Here is a 19952-nt window from a genome sequence, read left to right on the forward strand (position 1 = left end):
ATTTGTGGACATAGAATCATAAAATTTACAGTGTAGAAGGAGGCCATTTGGCCATTGAGTCTATACCAGTCCTTGGAAAGAGCACCCTACTTAATCCCGCACCTTCACCCTATCCCAGTGACCCCCTAACATTTTGGACATTAAGGGGCTGGTTTAGCACACTGGGCTAAATTGCTGGCTTTTAAAGCAGACCAAGGCAGGCCAGCAGCTCGATTCAATTCCTGTACCAGCCTCCCCATACAGGCGCCGGAATGTGGCAATTAGGGGCTTTTCACAGTAACTTCATTGAAGCCTACTCGTGACAATAAGCGATTTTTCATTTCATTTTCATTTTACTATGGCCAATCCACCCAATCTGCACACCTTTAGACTGTGGGAGGAAACTGGAGCACCCGGAGGAAACCCACACAGATACAGGGAGAAAGTGCAAACTCTACGCAGAGAGTCATCCGAGGCCGGAATTGAACGCGGGTCCCTGGCACTGAGGCAGCAGTGCTAACCACTGTGCCGCCATACCACCCATGTCTTTAAGGCAGTCTGTAACTTTAATCCAAACAGAAGGGTACTGAAGTCTATGCTATTTTAGGCTGATGATTGCAGACTGAATTACATCAGTGATGACTCGGTTGATTTATTTGGCTGTTGGCCAATGAATTGGCCCAAAGGGCTGTACTCTGTCCAGTAACAGGTGATGATTGGAACTGATACCACTGGAATGTTTTCAAGAGTCATGAGGTTCCAGTTTGGCTTCACTTCTGATTCTACAACGTGGATGGAGGGTTCCAACTAACTCTCCCAAAAGATCCAGCTAAACTCTTTTCAGAAGGCCACTGTGATGACTGACTGTCTCTTCAGCAAGCCTGGGTGACATTCTCTTGAGACTGCAGAGGCTTGGAGTCAAACCACAAGCTGAAAGCAAGGTTTGATGTGAAATAATCTATGCAGAATGATTATTGGCCAGGATGTGAACCTCAAGCTTAAGGCCCAGTTTGTAAGTCTCCAGCAAGCCTGCTGCCAGTGAATACTAATTAACCTGAATGACTGACTTTGCAAAGATGACCATTACCAGCTGTAAACCAGAGAATTTAATCAGCAAGTGTGCTGCAAGGAAAGCATGCTAAGGGACCACCATTAGAAGCAAAGACTCTTATCTTTTGACCTACATCCTCATTAATTTCACTCCTCCACCCCCCCCCCCCTCTATGTTTGTCTGTCATGGGGGTAGAGGGTGGGATAGTTTTTTAAAAATAAATGTAGAGTGTCCAATTAATTTTTTCCACTTAAGGGGAAATTTAGCATGGCTAATCAACCTCCCCTGCACATCTTTGGGTTGTGGGGGTGAAACCTATGCAAACACGGGGACAATCTGCAAACTCCGCACAGACAGTGACCCAGAGCCGGGATCGAACCTGGGACCTTGGCACCGCGAGACAGCAGTGCTAACCACATCGCCGCCATGCTGGCTGAGAGGGTGGGATAGTTAAAGGGGGTAGTAGAATAGCTTGCTATCCTGTTGTATTTACTGCATGTTTTATTATCCCTATTATCCCATTGTCCTTCCTGTATATTTCATCATTATTCCTGTTGTAAATAAACAGTAATTGTGTTTCAACTTACAAACCTGGTGACTGTAATTATTGGGCAGCTAAGGGCCAAAGGCTTCGGGAACTTTCATACGAATTATTGGTTAATTCACTTGTCTGTCTCTGGGATGAGCGAGGATAGAATTGACCATGCACTTGCCCAGTGTGTCGTTCACAAGATATAGGAGCAGACTAGGCAGACTGGCCCATCCAGTCTCCTCCGTCATTCGATCATGGCTGATCTCAGCCTGGCCTTAACTCCACCATCCTGCCCGTTCTCCGTAACCCTTCACCAATTAAAAATCTGTCAAAATCCTCCTTAAATTTACTCATTGTCCCAGCATCTATCTCACTGGGGTGTCGTAATAATATTAAAAACAGCAATAAGTCACACACTTACTCCCTGCAAAAGCTTTAGGCCAATCATATGTTTGAAAGATACGAGGAATCCTATACATTTTAATTCATTTTCTTTTGAGGTCTTTTCATATTCAGACTTCACAGATAAACCTATTTGCTTTCAACACATTGATGTCTTGTTTTTATTCAACTAGTCTGCCAAAAATTGCACTTTTTCAAGTGACACAACCCATTGAAAGTCCTTTTTAAAAGGAAGTAAAACCTCCTTTGTTCACCAGTTGTTTATAACATCTGTATATACAATTAGTGCAAAGGCTGACAAAACATCAGTTTTTCTGTACTGTTAAAATTGGCCTCAAAAATAACAGTTGATGATTATACTGATGCTCAAAAAGATTACTTGGGGCATCTGAGTGTTTAGCAAACATAAGCAATTGGGAACAAAGGGGTAACTTCATGTAATATTGTGTTGTGTAGCCAACAGTGTTATTAAGTGTACTGTAATCCTTAAATTCCTCTTTTAAATTAATAAATATTCTTTATTAATTGATCACACAATGACTGGACTATTCCTCCCTTGTTTGCATATCTTTTCTCACAGTATATCACATTGAAAATGTACACCACTAAGAATTGGTGTTCAAAGTTACCCTCTGGGTTTTGAGATACTCTCGCTTTTAACTTAACTTCAACGGGGTTCTTAACAACACTTCATGAGAAGAGTGTTGTTTGGCTGGCAAGTGAGCACTGATTTGTAACAGCATTGCCATGGAGAGATGCGGCAGGTATTAATTACTATCAAACCTTCTATTAAATATTACAAATGTGGATTCATGTTCCTTTAGGAATTGATCGTTGAGGTTTTAAAAATGTACAATTTGAAATTACATTTTTGAAGTGTTTCCTTTGTGTTCTTTCAAAAAAAATTGCTTATGGGATGTGGGTGGCCCTGGCTAGGCCAGCATTTATTGCCCATCCCCTATTGCCCTTGAGGTGGTGTTTGTGAACCACCTGCTTCAAGCACTGCAGTCCCAATGTGCATCTTTGACTTTGTCTGTATATATGTTTCTGGAACCTACCTTTTCATTCACCTGAGGAAGGAGCAGTGCTCCGAAAGCTAGTGATTTGAAACAAACCTGTTGGACTTTAACCTAGTGTTGTGAGACTTCTTACTGTGCTCACCCCAGTCCAATGCCGGCATCTCCACATCATTTTCTCCTGTTGACTCAGACTCCAGATCCTATTTCCCTCATTGTGAAAAATGTTTTGGGCAGGGACAAGTCTTGTTGACATCCTGAACTGAAACAAAATGAGGACATTTTGCTTTTTGTTTGCATCAGGTTTCTGTTAACTAAAAACATAAAATCTAAAGAGAACTTAAGTGGTCACTGGGAAGGATCAATATCACTTAATATATAAATCAATGACCTCAAATGGAATCAATCAAAATCAAAAACAAAAGAAATTTATTATAGTCAGGTGCTTTGAATTACAATTTATACTAATGCAAGCCATATCAGCCACAAGAAAATAGAAGCAATCGAAGGGAAGAGTGCCTGCATTTGAAACTGAGATCTATGCACCAGTTCAGTGAAGAAAAAACAAAACTGGAAAGATGATAGGAGGGCTGCTGTTATCAGGATGAAATGTTCAGAGGAAGACCTTTATATACAACAAGAAAAACTACTTACCAGTCACTTACCAGGGTTAAAAAGAACCTCTGAAAAAGCACCTCCTCACACTCTGCACCGAATTACCTCACTGCACCAAATTATATAGGGACAGGAATATGAACTTTGTATCTATAAGATGAACTAATGAGAAAAGTTGTGTGTTATCCTTACATGGGATGTGGGTGCCACTGGCAAGGCCAGCATTTATTGTCCATTCCCAATTTCCCATAAGGATGTGGTGGTGAGCCACCTTCTTGATTCGCTGTGGTCCAAGAGGGGTATGTACATCCACAGTGTTGTTATGGAGTTCCAGAATCTTGATCTAGTGATACTGAAGGAATGGTGATATGGTTCTAAAGGGTGTATGGTTTGGAGGGGAACTTGCAGGTGATGGTATAGCCATGCATGTTGCCCTGGTCTTCATAAGTAAGAGAGGTCATGAATTTGGAAGGAGCTGTTGAACATGCCTTGGTGAGTTACTGCAGTGCGTTGTGTACATGGTGCACACTGCTGACACTGTGCATCAGCAGTACAGAGATTAAATGTTTATGGTTTGGATAGGGTACCAATCCAGGAGGTTGCTTTGTCCTGGATGATATTGAGCTTCTTGAGTGTTTTTGGAGCTGCACTCATCCAGGCATGTGGATAATATTCCATCAAACTTTGCACTTGTGCTTTACAGACAGTGGACCAACTTTCAGGACACAGGAGGGGAGTTACTCAGCATATAATTCCCACCTCTGAACCGGAGAAAGGCACTTGATGGTACTGCTGATGACATCTCCCATTATTTTTTGATGACTGAGAGTAGGCTGATGGAGCCGTAATTGGTCAGATTGGATTTGCTCTGCTTTCTGTGGATGGGAAATCCCTGGACATTTTCCCACATTATCCTTTGGTACTATCTTTTTTAGTCTTTGAATATAGTTCATCATTCATTTTGACTGCATTCCCACTGCTAATTTTTAGTTGTAAAATTCACAATGAGAGGACACTGAAGTGGAACTGACTATCCTCTGGGGGCTGATCAGGATTGCTACTGACTGCATGTCACATGACTAGATCTCTACAACCAAATCCATCACCCTGATTAACAAAGTTAAGGGGGGAGGGGCATGAAACCACAAATCATTACTTACTGCATTCACACTAAATAGGATATTTTGACCACGAAATCAAAACTTGCTTTATTATATCTATAAATATATTTATAAAAACACTTTCACAAGTACAAATGGCTTTTGTGTGTTACTAGGTGGAATTGTCAACTTGATCATAGATTTAGTTTATGATAGGACAGAACCTTTTAGTAGGTTTCAATTGGGGGTCAGATGGTTCAAAAGGGAAAGACACTGCAGATTGTCTACCACCTGCAAGTCTTCATTAGAATACCCAAGATGAGAAAATATTGTTTAAAAATACACAGTGCACATTTTAAAGTATCACCTGCTCAGATAACTCACTGACATCTTAAATAATCTTCAATAATGGTGTTTCACTTTATTGTCCTTACAGCTCTTGATTCAGGGAACATATGAAAGAAAGACTTGCATTTACATAGCACTTTTTGTGGCCAACACACACCTCAAAGTGCTTTAAAGTTAATGAAGTACTTTTGAGAGTAATTTCATCTGCACCCAGTGGAATTCCAATGCTATATACTCAAGAGTTAAGAAAGATGAGCAAACTAGAAAACTACACAGAAAAGGTGCTTTTTCCCTGCTGGAACAGTCATAAACAAGTGTGACCCAAGCTAAAAACATATGTTGCATACTCAATGGGATAAAAGAAAAGTTAATCCTGAGGTTTACTTCATTAAGCCATAACTAAACAACTAGGGAATATAAGGTACAAATTGAAAAAAAGATAAGTTTGAGACTGATGAGAAAAAAACCCATGTACATGTGAGATTAATACTGGATTAGATGTCCACTTACGACAATGGAGGATTTATTCAATAGACAGTTGGGCAGGATGATCATAGATTGCTATGGCAGGTTGAGCTAGATGGGTCAAGTGGCAACTTTCAAGAATACTTAAAATTATGATACTCAAGTAAACCCCATTTATATTTAGTTACAATACAATCAAAGGATTTTGGTTTTATCTTCACCTACAATAAATAATCTGTACACATCATGGCCTCAGCATAAAAATATTTTGGCACAAAGCATTTGGTTAGGATTCAATTGTACAACTAAAGACAAAATGAGTAAGCTTTACTATATGTCAGTACAAAAAATTAAGATAGAATTCAGATTTAATTCTTCAGCTTAATTTAGGCAATTAAGAGGCCAGCACAGTGAGTGAGTGATGAATCTGAACTTCAGTCTATACCAATGAAGGATTATTGTGGACAAATGTCTGGGCTAAGATCATCTCTTAAATGAGGCAACTTTTTCGCTCTTAATAAACCTGTATATTCAAGGAAAATTCAACAACAAATAGTTAAAAGAAAAACATTGCTCTACATTAATTTTAATTTGCTGACAATATTTTATATATAAACATTTGCATAGATGCTTATATTTCTTATTTAAATGCATAATTATCCAGGGCATTACTATGAATCACAGAAATCTTACACTACATTACAATGCAAGCAAAATCCAAGATTCCAGATTATGTTTATTTACCAGTTAATGGTAGATAGTGGTTTACAAATGAGATTTTCAAACCCCTTTCTTATGCAGCATTATTATTTTGACAGGGAGACTGGACGTGTTCTAAAATTATTTCTATAATTTACCAATATTCTTTGATATTTTGTTGATAAATAAACATGGATTTTATTGTTCTTGTTCAAAATTCAGCTTCTAAATTTTCTTCCATTCTCTACAACTTCCATGCCCCTGCGGAAGCTGTATAACCACCAGAAAACTTTCAACTGTGCTCTTCAAAAATAAATCCATGGAATGGGTACTATTTTATATACTAGCATATTGCAAACTCCAGAGATAGCTGCCGCATCCCCAACAATTATCTTGCCTCCATTGACAGATCCATAGGTCGAAATGACCCTTGGTCAGGAAGTCAGTATTCATCAGTGTTGGCAATTAGCGGGGCATCGCAGTCAAATGCAGGTTCTTACTCCGTTCTAGTATGGATCATTAGGTAGTGATTAGATGATCCTGGCTGATTTAACCATGTCCAAAGATAATTGCAATTACTTCAATGCTGAGTCAAATTAGCCAACTCGCCAAACAATAAGAGCAACGCCTGAGATAATTTTGGGTTATGTGGCTTAGCTACTCAAGAGTGAGCTTGCAGAGTGATCAGAGGATTTTTTTTTCATATAGCTAATGAATTAGAATTAACCAGTAATAAACAAGTACACTAAGATGACTTACTGCAGATTTCTTTCAGGATATAGTAGAATATTAGCAAATCTGCAGTAGTGCACTGTCCATTTATTTGAATCAAATCAGTAACTTATGAGTGTTTATATACATTTGTAATGGATACAAGTTTAGGAATATAAAATTAGATAGGTCTTGATACTTGTCATAGGTATTATATTATGTCACTATAGTGAGTAAGTATCAATTAAAATTAACCTTAAACTTGTACAACAGTAAAGCAAGGAAATTTGATTTCTTTAGTACTATTAGCAATGTTCAAGTTGATCCTTAATTAATACATCCAATGACAAAAACCACTAACAAATAGCAACTGTAAATTGAAATATGCCAATAAAAATACACAATATTCCTGCAGTCAGTGAGCTTCATTAATGTTTGTAACCACATAGAATCATAGGTGTAGTTTTAACCACCCCCCCAAAAAAATATCCTCAGCTTGCGTCAGCTGGAGTGTTAAAATGTAAAATAAAATCTCAAAACCTGAACCCAGGTCTCAAACTTTGCTCCTAGAAGGTAGGCTGCATCTTCCAATGTTTTAATGGGGTTCCATGTCTACTGACTACTTACGTTTCTTGGGTCTTAAGAAACATGGCAGCTGAAGGGTGGTGAAAGGTTGCTGCAGGCAGGAGGCAAGTGATTTTCTAGCACTGCCTGTGGGTCAAGATGATCAGGAGTGTTTCTTCCCGGCCCACCAAACAAACCTGTTCAATTGCAACACTTTGCGAGCTCATTCTTCTCCCCCATTTGCTCACTGCTCTTTTTCTGAACTCCCCATCATTACCGCAACTCTGACCTTCCAAACCACAATGTTCCCTACCTCTCCTCGTAATTGCCACCTAAACAGCAGGAAAGCTAGCTGTTCCTTGACTACAGTTACAGCCTCTTCTGGCCCAATACCTGCCCACCAGGGAGCCCAGCCTGTCATCAGGCTGGCTCTCAGCTGGGGAACCTATTTTAAAAAAAAACACCAGAATGTTATAGAATTAAACGTCTCCCGATCTCTTGGGAAACCTGTCCTTGTAAATATTGGGGTTGTACTCTCCAACACCAACTCAAACTTGTTGCCAGGATTCAAGTTTAATTTTGGTCTTTTCTCCCTCCATTCTCCTTCTTCCCATTATCTATGTAGAAACATGGTTTTCACTGGATAGAAATTTTGAAACATATTGACAAGAATGAATCTAAATAATAAAGTCTAACTTATTGGGAGTTGTGAATCTTGCAATATTTTGATCACACACTTAAATGCACAACACAGTGTATCTTTTAAAAAAAAGATATTTTATTCCAAATGAACAACCCCACATTCCAACAGAGTTAACAGGGTGCACTTCCAATTTAAATACCACCCTCCCCCGGCGAAGACCAGCTCCTCAAATAGCGTCATGAATGGCCTCCGCCATACCTCAAAGCCCTCTCACGATCCCCTCGAGGCAAACATAATCTTTTCCAACTGGAGAAACTCATACAGGTCCCCCAGCCAGGCTGCAACCCCCGGTGGCGTATCTGACCTCCAATTCAAAAGAATCCATCTCCAGCCAATTAGAGAGGCGAAGGCCATGACATCGGCCCCTTCCCCTCCAGCAACGCTGGCACCTCCAAAACCCAAAAGATTGCTACTATAGCATCCTGCTTCACTTTGGCCCCCACTATCCTCGATTGTGTCTCAAATACCACCTCCCAGAAACTCTCCAACTTCTCGCAACCCCAACATGTGAACATAATTCGCCAGTCCCCCTGTCCACACTTCTCACATCCATCCATTACTCTCTGGAAGAACTCACTCATCCAAGCTCGAACCATGTGCACCACAATTAACTGAATCAAACTCATTCTTGCACAGGAGGTTGAGTTCACTTGCCGCATCGCCTTACTTGCCCCCATCCAATTTCCCTCCCAAAAACCACCTCCCGCTTATTCCTTTCCACCAGCACCTTACCCTGCTCTCCCAACTACTTGGACATGTCCCTGATGCTGCCCTTTCACCATCTCATCTGGGGGCAGCAACTTCTCCAGCATCATGTACTCCGGCAGTTGGGGAACGTCGGTAACTCCTTTCGCACAAAGTCCCATATCTGCCAGTACCTAACCTCTCCCACAGCTCATCTAACCCATCAAATTTCCCCTCCGGGATCATACTCTTGACCCTCTTCAACCCTTCCTCTTTCCACTGCCTGTAGTGATCTCTGCATATCAAAATACATGATCAATTTATGTAATGCTAGTACAGTCAATTGACCACTAGATGTCTCACTGTCAGGACCTCTAAGAATAGCTTTCCCGCTCTTTCTTACAGGAGTGCAGAGAGAACATAGGAAAGCTAGAGAGAGATTATTAGTTATCAAAGTATTGTATTGCATAATTTATTTAGTTATATTTGATTGTTCATTTGTTTTACTAATTGAGTATTAAGTAAAAAGAACTCAATATTATTTATATTCCTCAACAAGTTAATCTTTACAAGAAGACTACGGCTCATTTCAACAACTCGGCTGGTTCAAAAGAGTAATATATATATTACACAAAGTAATATAACACTGCCTATATAACACTGCCTATGCATTTTCCCCACCCCAGCTTAAACCTGTGGTTCCCATAGTGGTGTCAGCACCGATATGTGGCCCAGTTTAAAGTGCCTCCTCAAGTGGCTCCACCACAGGACTCCCCCGTATACTTCCTCGGAGCCAGCAGCATCAGGGCCGTCCCCAGAACTCTCAAACCCAAGCCCATATTGAACTCCTCCTCAAACCTGATCCACTCGGCCCTCTCTCCCCCCATCAGGTTCGGGAGCACAAACTGACTTCCATGCTTCTGCCATTGCAGCAGGGCAATCCTCACCCTCAGCACCTTCCCTGCCCACACAAATTCGGAGACCAGTGCCTCCACCTTCTGAAAAAAGACCTATGGGAGAAAAATTGGGAGGGACTGAAAGACAACAGGAACCGCGGCAGCACATTCATCTTTCCCACCTGCACCCTTCCTGCCAATGTCAAGTGCAACATATCCCACCTTTTAAAGTCCCCCTTAACCTTTGTATAGTTCTACCTATGCATTGCGGCCCACTCATGCATTACCTGAATCCCCAGATACCTAAACTGCTCCCTTGTCATCTTAAATGGTAGCATGCCGAGGTTTGCTTCCACCCCAGTGTTCACTGGGAACACCTCACTCTTCCCTGCATTCAACATAGCTGGAAAATGCCCCGAATCTCTCCAAAAAGCCCATGACTTTGTTCATACTTTCCAGCAGTCTGACACAAACAACAGATCGCCCGCATACAAGGATACCCTGTGCTCCCTTACCCCCCTCCCCCACACAGCCGACATCCATCGCCAAGGGTTCTATCGCCAATGCAAACAACAGCGGGCACCTCTGCCTTGTCCCCCTATGCAACCCAAAATACCCCCCTATACGCGTCTCGTTGATTCGAACACTAGCCATAGGGCCACATATAACAATCAAACCCACGTCATGAATTTCAGTCCAAACACAAACCTTCCCAAAACCTCATATCTCCTCTCCACCCAGTCAAATGCCTTCTCTGTGGGTTCATGGACATGACCAGCTCTAGTTCCTGTCCCCCTGACTGAGTCATAATTACATTCAGCAACCTTTTAGTGTTACCGGAGAGCTGTCTCACCCTCACAAAAGCCATTTAGTCGTCAGAAACCACCTCCTGGACCACCCTCCAACCTATATGGCAACATCTTTGCCAGGACTTTCACATCAGTGTTTAGCAGCAAAATGGGCCTGTAGGACCCACACTCCACTGGTTCCTTCCCCCTTTTTGGGATCAAAAAGCCAGCAACGCAAGATAACGCAGCCAGCAACTCCCCGTTTTCCACTGCCTCACTAAACCAGTTGAGGAGCCAACTCCATCACAAACTGTAAAACTCCACCGGAAAGCCATCCGACCGTGGGGCCTTACCCGACTGCGCCCTACTATTGCACTCCATCACCTCCCTTAACCCCAATGCCTGCCTCTTCTCATCCTCCAACTCTGGGAGCTCCAACTGATCCAGAAACCACACCAAATCCTCCGCCTACCCCACCAGCTCAGCTCTATATAACCCCTCTTAGAAAGCCTTAAACACCTCATTTATCCTTTCCATGTCCGACACCATCTCCCCCTTCTCCATCTTCACCAGCAAAACCTCCCTGGACACGGCCTGCTGCTGCTATTGGTTGGCCAACGTACAATTCACCTTCTCCCCATACTCATACTACGCCCCCCTCATCCTTCATAGGTGCCCCACTGCCTTACCCACTGTCAACTGGTCAAACTACCTCTGCAACTTCTTCCTCTCTACCAACGGCTCCCTCGTGGGGGCTGAGTATCTCCTGTACACCTCAGCTATCTCGTCCAATAACCGCCGGTGCTCCTCCCTCCTCATCCTATTCCTGAGGACAATGAACAAAATAATTTCGCCTCAGACCACCGCTTTCAAGGCCTCCCAAAACATAGCTGCTGACACCTCAGCATTCTGGTTGAGCTCCACATAGTTCTTCCACACTCACCCTCCCACAGATCTAACCAGTGCGGTGCAAGATCTGAGATCACAATCCCTGCAGATTCTGCTCCTACCATCCCCATCAGCACCACCCAGCTCACCACGAAAAAAAAAATAAATCCTAGAATACACCCATATACATGCGAGAAAAAGGAGTACTCCCTTCTTCCCGGGCAAACTCCACGGATCCACCCATCCATTCCATGAACCTCCCAAGCTCTTTTGCCATCCTTGACTTTCCCATCGAATTAAGGATCGACTAATCCAACCTCGGCTCCATTACACAATTACAATCTCCCCCACCTCCCCAATGATCGCCTGGTGAGAGTCCAGGTCTGGAATCGCTGCCAGTAACCTCTTTATGAAACCAACATCTTCCTAATTAGGCACATATATGTTTACCAACACCACCGGTGACCCCTCTAACATCTCACCCACTATTACTTACCCCTCCCCCCACCCCGGCCCCACACCTCCCTGGCCCCCGTAAAACCCATTCTCTTGCTCAACCGAATGGCCACCCCTCTTGACTTTGAATCAAATTCCCATGAGGAAATAATTGTTCTACTCATGCGTTACTCAGCCTCATGTGATCTTTCACCTAGAGATGTGCTCCTGCAAGAAAATCACCTCCGCCCTCAACCACTTCAGGTCCGTGAACACCCGTGAACTCTTGACTGGCCCATTCAGCCCACGGATATTTCATGGCACAATTCTCACCAGGCTTATGCTTCCATCCCCCCTCCCTCTAGTGTCCACCATCACCACCCTTAGGCTCCGCCTCACCCATTCCCACTAAATCGGGCTCATCCAAGATGGCCCCCCACCCCGCCCATGACCACACATCCTCCATACCTGCCACATCTCATCTCCTTCCCCCCTCCTCCCATCCCCACTTACCCTCCCCTTACTGGCCAACCATCACAGCCTCCCCTCCTCCCCACTGCAGTGCCGTTCACTAGCATTGCGACACCTGCCCGAAGGGTCCGTCCCTCCAACACTTTCCCATCCCTCCTCCCACATGACCCCAAAAAAGTCCCAATACAACTCATACAAAAACAAAATGTCAAAATGCGAAACACCTCCCAAAAAGAGTAGTGGGAGGGGGGGGGGGGGGGGGGGGGGAGGGGAGGAATCGTGCCCCCCACCCCAGTACAAATTTACAACTTGCCTTCCCATCACATCCACAAACAAGAATAACAAAACCCAACTTTCACAGATATAACTCCTCCATCCCAAGTCACCATTCAGCTCTCTCCCACTTATGATGCCTGATAAAGTTATTTGCCTCCTCCGGCGTCCCAAAGTAATATTCCTGGCTATCATAGTTACCCAAAGTCTGACCGGGGACAACACCCCTAATCAAATCCGCCGCCAGTACAGCACTGCCTTGACCCAACTGAATTCCACTCTCAACCCGGCCAACTCCGCTCCAATATCCTGATAAATCCGGACTGGATTTCCCTCCCATTCACAGACCCGTTTTGCAATGGCCCAGCTCAGGGTCTTCCCTTTGTCCATAAACCTGTGCATCCACACAATCACTGCCTGTGGCAGCTCACCCGCCCTCGGCTTCTGCCTCTAGGAGCTATGGGCCCGGTCCGCTGCTGGGGCCTTGTTCAACAGCTTCTGCTCCACCACCCTCACAACGTAGTTCCCTCCACTCCTTCTGGCAGACCCACAATCCGCAGATTTTGCCGCCTGGACCTATTCTCCTGGTTCTCCTACTTGCACAGATCTCCCAGGATAATCACCTCCGCCTCCAAGAACACAATAAGGTCCATTGTGGTTGACACCACCTTCTCCACCTCCGGGATCATCGCCCCCTGTATTTGGAGGTACTTTTCCACCCGCTCCAGGGTGCCACTGCCCCTCAATCACCTTCGACCAGTTGCTCTGCACCTTCTTCCTTTGCTGCCAAAACCCCTCTTTAACGAAGTCCATCAATTGCTCCATCTTTTCCACCAACAACGACCCTTCCTCCACCTTCATTTCCACAAGTGGAACTGAGCCACGAGTCTCCTCCAACTTCTTTGCTAGGTCTTTCACGGTCTTCAGCCAGGTCTGATAGCTCGTAAACATGCCCATTCAGGGGAGGCACAACACGCTTTCCAGCACAGTAGCATAGTGGTTAGCATAGTTGCTGCACAGCTCCAGGGTCCCAGGTTCGATTCCCAGCTGAGTCCACTGACTGTGCGGCGTCTGCACATTCTCCCAGTGTCTGCGTGGGTTTCCTCCGGGTGCTCCGGTTTCCTCCCACCGTCCAAAGATGTGCAGGTTAGGTGGATTGGCCATGCTAAATCGCCCTCAGTGTCCAAAAAATGTTAAGTGGGGGTTACGGGGATAGGGTAGGAATGTGGGCTTCAGTAGGGTGATCTTTGTAAGGGAAGGTGCAGACTCAATGGGCCGAATGGCCTCCTTCTGCACTGTAAATTCTATGATTTCCGCTCCACTTTTCTGCCGAATCTACCTAATTTTCACAGGTGAAAAGGGCCAAAACCAACACCATCAAGCAGGAGCCGCCCTGTGTGCGACCACTCAGTCCATGGACACCATCAGAAGTCAAGACACAGTATATCTATGAGCATTAAGCTTGCTTAACTTTTTTTAAAAGTGTAAGAAATTAAGTTGAGGTGTTTCACATTTTTCAAATATGTAAGTGAACTACAATAATAATAAAAATATTTATAGGGTGGATGGGAAAAGGCAGCGGTGTGGGTCAACGAGTTGCTCTAGCAGAGAGCCAGCACAGATATGTGACATGCTATACAGCTTCCTTCCTTGCAGGAGCCATTCTATGCTTCTATATATTCTATAAGTAGTTTAGAACAAAACACAATTGAACTAAATTAGCACACTTCAGTTTTTTTTATATTCACAAAACATTCTCATTACAGTGTTTGAACCCGAGGCAGCCAAATAAGTCATTTGAAACGATAAGTGTAACACCTTAACAAAAAACCATAGAAAACTTTGATAATGTTTGGAAAAAGATAAATTATAAATGGAACAGATAAATTATGACTGTAAGCGTTTGTTAGTGCTTGCTCCTACGAAGTATAAATACAAAAGAACTCCAGCTTGGACAGTCTGTATTTTATGACAGTTTCTGACACCACAGGACACAATAGTAAATGTTGTGACATTTACCTGGAAGGATACTTACTCAAACACACCAATTGCCCAGAAATTAGTTTTTAATCTGAAAATGTTCAACACATTTCCCCATCACCAAGCAATTATCATGCATGTTGCATAGCCCGATCTTTATTGCACCTCACAAATTATACCTTGAATATTTCATTCTTTGAAAATAAAAGGTTGACCAAGCCAAATTAAGGAATATCAATTTTGTTTTCCCATTTTAAATATGCTTTAGCATCAATAAAAGGCAAAATAAAGGAAGTTTGAACTTGATCTATCTTACGTTATTTCTTTGCCACTAACAGGCACACTACTAAAGTTTTTATTAATCACTGAAATAACGACATTGAATTACATTATTTTTAACCATTTGGAATTTATTAGAAAACCATGTATCCCTAAATCATTAAGATCTCAAAGGAATGGATATTTAAAAGTTTTTCCGATCTAATTTAGATGAACAGCAATTATGATCCTTGCATCCACATTAATGAAGTAGAATTAATTTGGCTAAAATTTTGGATTGAATATTCAGTGAATTTAAACATTGTTATAGCAATTAAAATTATCCTAAAATGTAATTATTGGCTCTTTAGAGAGGGTGCAGATGGATATTAACATATATATTTATCTTGTGCCTTTGACCGAATAAAACATCCCCAGGTACTTCACAATGCCATTATAAAACAAAATTTAACATAGAGGCACATAAGCAGATATTATGGCAGGTGACCAAAAGCTTGGTCAAAGAGGTAGGTTTTAAGTAGCGTCTTAGAGGAAGAAAGGGGTGGAGAGACGGCAAGGTTTAAGGAGAGAACTCTAAAGCTTCCAGCTGCTGAACAACCTTCACTATACTGCTGATGTAGCAATAATTATTAACCTATAACATTGGCAACAAGTTGCACAACAGGCTCATACCAACAGACTTAAATGTGGATGGCAAAAAGTTGTTAATCAATCTTGCACTTAAAAAGTGAAATTAATGCTTTTCATAAAGTCAGCATCCAAAACTTGGTATCAATTTAACCTGGAACCTAAACATTTGGAGAAGGGATAGTCACTTAGTGAAGTTTTCAATTCTAACATAGACTGGTTTGATTTGAATAGTTCCAAAAACATTTGGATCACTCAACTATTCACCAGTGCCCTACTTTTTAGAAGGAACAGATGCAGACAAATTATAAAATATTGCATTGGATAGGTTACTAAACTTTGTTAATAATCCCTGAAAGTATGATTTCTATGTATGGTATTAATCTGCATAGAAGCTGCACTATGTTATGTTTGCTGTACCTGAAGAATGTTGTTCCTGAATTTCCGGTTTAACGTTATAATTTTGCAGGCAAATGATGAACCAGTTAGATAAAAAAGATGCAAGCAGTTTGCCTTCTCCAATGCAAGCTTTGTTTTTTTTTATAAATTTTACTTCACCATTTTCCAGTTTATTCAGGAAATACCAAATATTTTAACAACACGCAGCTGAACAATTTTCTAACTTCAATATGTATATATGCAAAACTACAATTTAAGAAAAAAGCACAAGTCCTCTTTTAAGTCTTGCTTTAAAAAACACTTCTGTTCAAGTATGTTAAAATGCTCAATGTTAGATTAAATAGAGGATTCAAGGAGACTGGCAGCTAATAGAAGTAAATTATGACACTAGCTGCACACATTGAGAATTGCAACCATGACAAGTAGTTTACTCTGAAAATCCAATCTGCATAATTTATATTTTATAATACATAAACACATACTATTGATTTGAAAAGTACTGTACTTGGGGCGATATCTTCCGGCTGTTCGCCGCGGCAGGATCTCCCGGTCCCGTCAATGGCGCACCTCCAGCCACGGGTTTCTCGGCGGCATGAGGTGGATTCAATGGGAAATACCAGTGACAGTGGCAGAACTGGAAGATCTCGCCGCCGGCCAACGGTGCGCCACCTCCAGCTGCCAGGAAACACGCTGCATGGAGGCCAGAGAACATCGTCCTTGGTCTTTCACCATTTTAGCTGGATTACCCTACCAGTGCAGATTTGTAGCAGTGCAAAATCGATGGCAACATTTTGAGAATACCAAATTGATTTAGGCAAGTATAAATTTGATAAGTATGGTCATATTAAAACAAGTTCCAGTGAAGTAGTAAACAATTCTATATAGCACACATTGGGTAAATCACCCATCTCCAACCTCAATTAACTTCCCCATTTAATAGTCCTTTCTGTCCTTTTTAATGGCTTTTTATTTCTGTTTTATTGAATATAGCATCAATATTTTTTTTCCAGCAAATACTTTGCTATCTTCCAGGTTAAGGGGATGGTGTAGGATGGAAGCAAGGAAATGCAGCTGACTGTTTGAAACTGCAGAGTCAAAGTAAATAAAGTTAAACAGTTTAAAACATACACGCATACTGGTTATTTCCCTGTAAAGTTTAGCATTAATCCTAGAGTTAAGGTTAAGAATAGTTAGAACGTATCAGTGCAATAAATAATATCCATTTGCAAATGGACAAACTACGTCAAAGTCTATTCACTTGGAACAGTTGAATTACTTGCCGACAATTACTTGCTGACAATTGGCAAATAAGTGTTATAACTGGTCATATAAAAATGTTATAAATACAAGTTACAGAAACCTGTTTATATATGATTGCCAGTGTATACGAATGAATGTTTCTTCAAGCATGAGAAAACCTTTGCTTAAAATTGTCTTTAACAACTATGAAATCTTCCACAGAATGAATTTGATTTTCAGATGACAGTCTGTACAGGTGTAACTGAACGTGAAGGTGAGCCAGCTTTCTCTGATGAGGAAGCTGATCTGTTAGAAACTTCTCGCTGTAATTCTTCCACCTTTTTCTGAAGCTCTGCTCGTTTCCCTAAAAGTTCCTTGTAACGCTGATGAATAGGCTCCTGTATTCAGGGGAAAAAAGCAATTAAAATGGAATAGAATTTGGTTTTATAGTCATCTTTTGACAATATACCTGTGTTAATCAATAATCAGAATGACCCTTCTTATCCTTCCAAAAATAAGTGTGTGATATATTGTTTATATGAGAGAAATATGAAGAACTGTTTTTTTTATTAAAGGTATTCCACCATTGCAATCATAGCATCTTTTTTGGCTGGAAACCATTCAAGCCCAAGAAACTTGTGCTCATCCTTTGAAAAGGTTGTCCAGTTTCCCTTCCCCATAGCCCTACAAATTCTTCCCTTTCAATTCACTTTTGAACGTTACTAATCTGAGTCTGTTATCTTTCCAGGCAGTGCATTCAGTGTACTCTCCTACAATATGCAAGCATGAATGTGAAAATTGCTGGCTAATATTTTGGGCTACAAGACATCCTGAATTTTTAAAAGTTTCAAGAATATAATTATGCTCCAACAGGAAGTTCTTACATTTAATATTAAATGAAGAGAGCAAATCCTTGATCAAACTATATAGGTTTTTCTTAAACTTAATAGCAGGCTAACTTGTTAATTTAACCAAGTCTGATTAACTTAATTAATTTGTAGTTCATATTATTTCCAGTTTCCATTCAAAATAATTAGTGTTCAATCTTACTGGAATGAATATATTGAGTTACAATGTTCTATTTTGGCCTCAAACCAATGGCAGCCTACTAAATACGTAGATTGGAGTACAAAATCGATTTTTAAATTTTTTTTTGCCAGTATGTACAAGTTGCAATATGAATTTAAGTACCACATTTAAAGAAGGAAACCACCTCAGGAGTGCAATCTGACTAAAACAGATGCCATCAGGAAGGAACTTTGGAAGAGAAGGAGGAACGGGAAATAGAGAGATGTAGAGGTCTTGCGAAAAAATTCCAGAGCATGGGGCTCAGATGACTGAAAGTTATACTATCGATGATGGGTGAGATGAGTAGGGGATTGACTTAAGGCCTGGAGGATAATAGAGATAGGGAATGACAAGGTCATGATGAAATATAAACTTGCGGATGAGCATTTTCAATTTGAGGTGTTGGGGCATCAGGCGCCAATGATCAGAGGTGATGGATAAAAGGAACTTGGTGTGGGAAAGGGTTAAAGCAATAGACCTTAGGATTATCTAAAATTCATGGAGAATAGGAATCCACGCAGCAGTGTGTTGGAATAATTGAGTCATGTGGTGAAAAAGGCATGCTTGACAATTATGGCAGATGGACTGAGGTAGGCCGATGAATGATTTAAAAGAAGTGGAAGTAGGTGATCTTTGTATGAGATGGAAACTCAGTTCAGGGTCAAATTAGATACCAAGGTGGTGAACAGTCTGAGATGATAGCTGAGGAGGAACAGAATGGAATAAGCAGTGTGGAATTTATAGCATAGATGAAAATGATGGTGTTAGTAAGTTTTATACAGCGATTCAGCCAGTGTTTTAGAATTTTAGAATTGTTTTAGAATTGCGGACTCAACCGGGATCTGGGATTCATGTCGCATTACATTCGGCCCCCACCAACAAGCCTGGACTTGCAGAGGCCTACCGACTGAACTGGCTTGGGACAATTCACACCTCTTTAACCTGGAGTTACCTCTCTCTCTGCATCTTTGATGATTTGATTGCCTGCAGGTGCTCGCATTCCGGGGCATCTCTGACTGTGTCTATATAAACATTTCTGGAACAAGCCTTTCCATTCACCTGAAGAAGGAGCCGTGCTCCGAAAGCTCGTGTTTGAAACAAACCTGTTGGACTTTAACCTGGTGTTGTAAGACTTCTTACTGTGCTCACCCCAGTCCAACGCCGGCATCTCCACATCTTAGAATTTTAGGCAACTTTTAAAAATTATTTATAATACTTAGCTTTAAATGAATAAAATGCAAAACACCTTAATTTGATGATATCCCGTTAAAAATGAAAGCTAGATCAATAACTAAGACAGTTTTTAAAAAATGGTTTTGAATATAAACTTTCAATTTTCAAACCTTATGCATCTGCTTTTATACAACACAAAGTTTTGATAAGCACTCTAGATAGAAAATGGTTCAAAATAATTCAGAATAACCTCCACAAGAAGAATTTAAGCATTTTTGACTTACATTATTGATCAGTTCAATATTCACACAATTAAACCAATACAGGCAAAATGATTACCTGTGGTCTCATCCTTGGATTCCAGCGAATGTAATAGCCAATCCAGAGCTCTAGGTGGCGCATGCTTGCCACAGGGTATAACACATGGTTATAGCAATTCACATAGAGGGGATTGATAAACTCCTCCAGCTGGCTATTTATGTAAGCCCATAATGAAACAGTACTTTTTTGCAGTCCCTGTAAAATAAATTCAGGGTTAGATACTGATTTTGCAGGAAATAGATTTCA

General features: G+C 41.5%; 1 protein-coding gene across 3 annotated transcripts in view; it reads right to left on the minus strand.

Annotated features, from left to right (window-relative positions):
* Positions 1-14342: 14342 nt before the first annotated feature.
* mtmr2 (myotubularin related protein 2) overlaps positions 14343-19952 on the minus strand; it is a 95305-nt gene continuing 89695 nt past the window's right edge. For 2 of the 3 annotated variants that reach the window (XM_038817759.1, XM_038817760.1), the window contains exons 14-15: positions 19725-19901; positions 17340-17542 (exon numbers count right to left, since the gene is read on the minus strand). In XM_038817759.1, the coding sequence (XP_038673687.1) occupies positions 17381-17542; positions 19725-19901 (339 nt within the window). In that variant the 3' untranslated portion in view covers positions 17340-17380. Of the gene's footprint in view, positions 17543-19724; positions 19902-19952 lie in introns of all 3 variants that reach the window. The other variant, XM_038817761.1, reaches the window with a different exon arrangement.

This window comes from Scyliorhinus canicula, chromosome 14, assembly GCF_902713615.1.
Source record: "Scyliorhinus canicula chromosome 14, sScyCan1.1, whole genome shotgun sequence".
NCBI classification, from domain to species: Eukaryota; Metazoa; Chordata; class Chondrichthyes; order Carcharhiniformes; family Scyliorhinidae; genus Scyliorhinus; species Scyliorhinus canicula.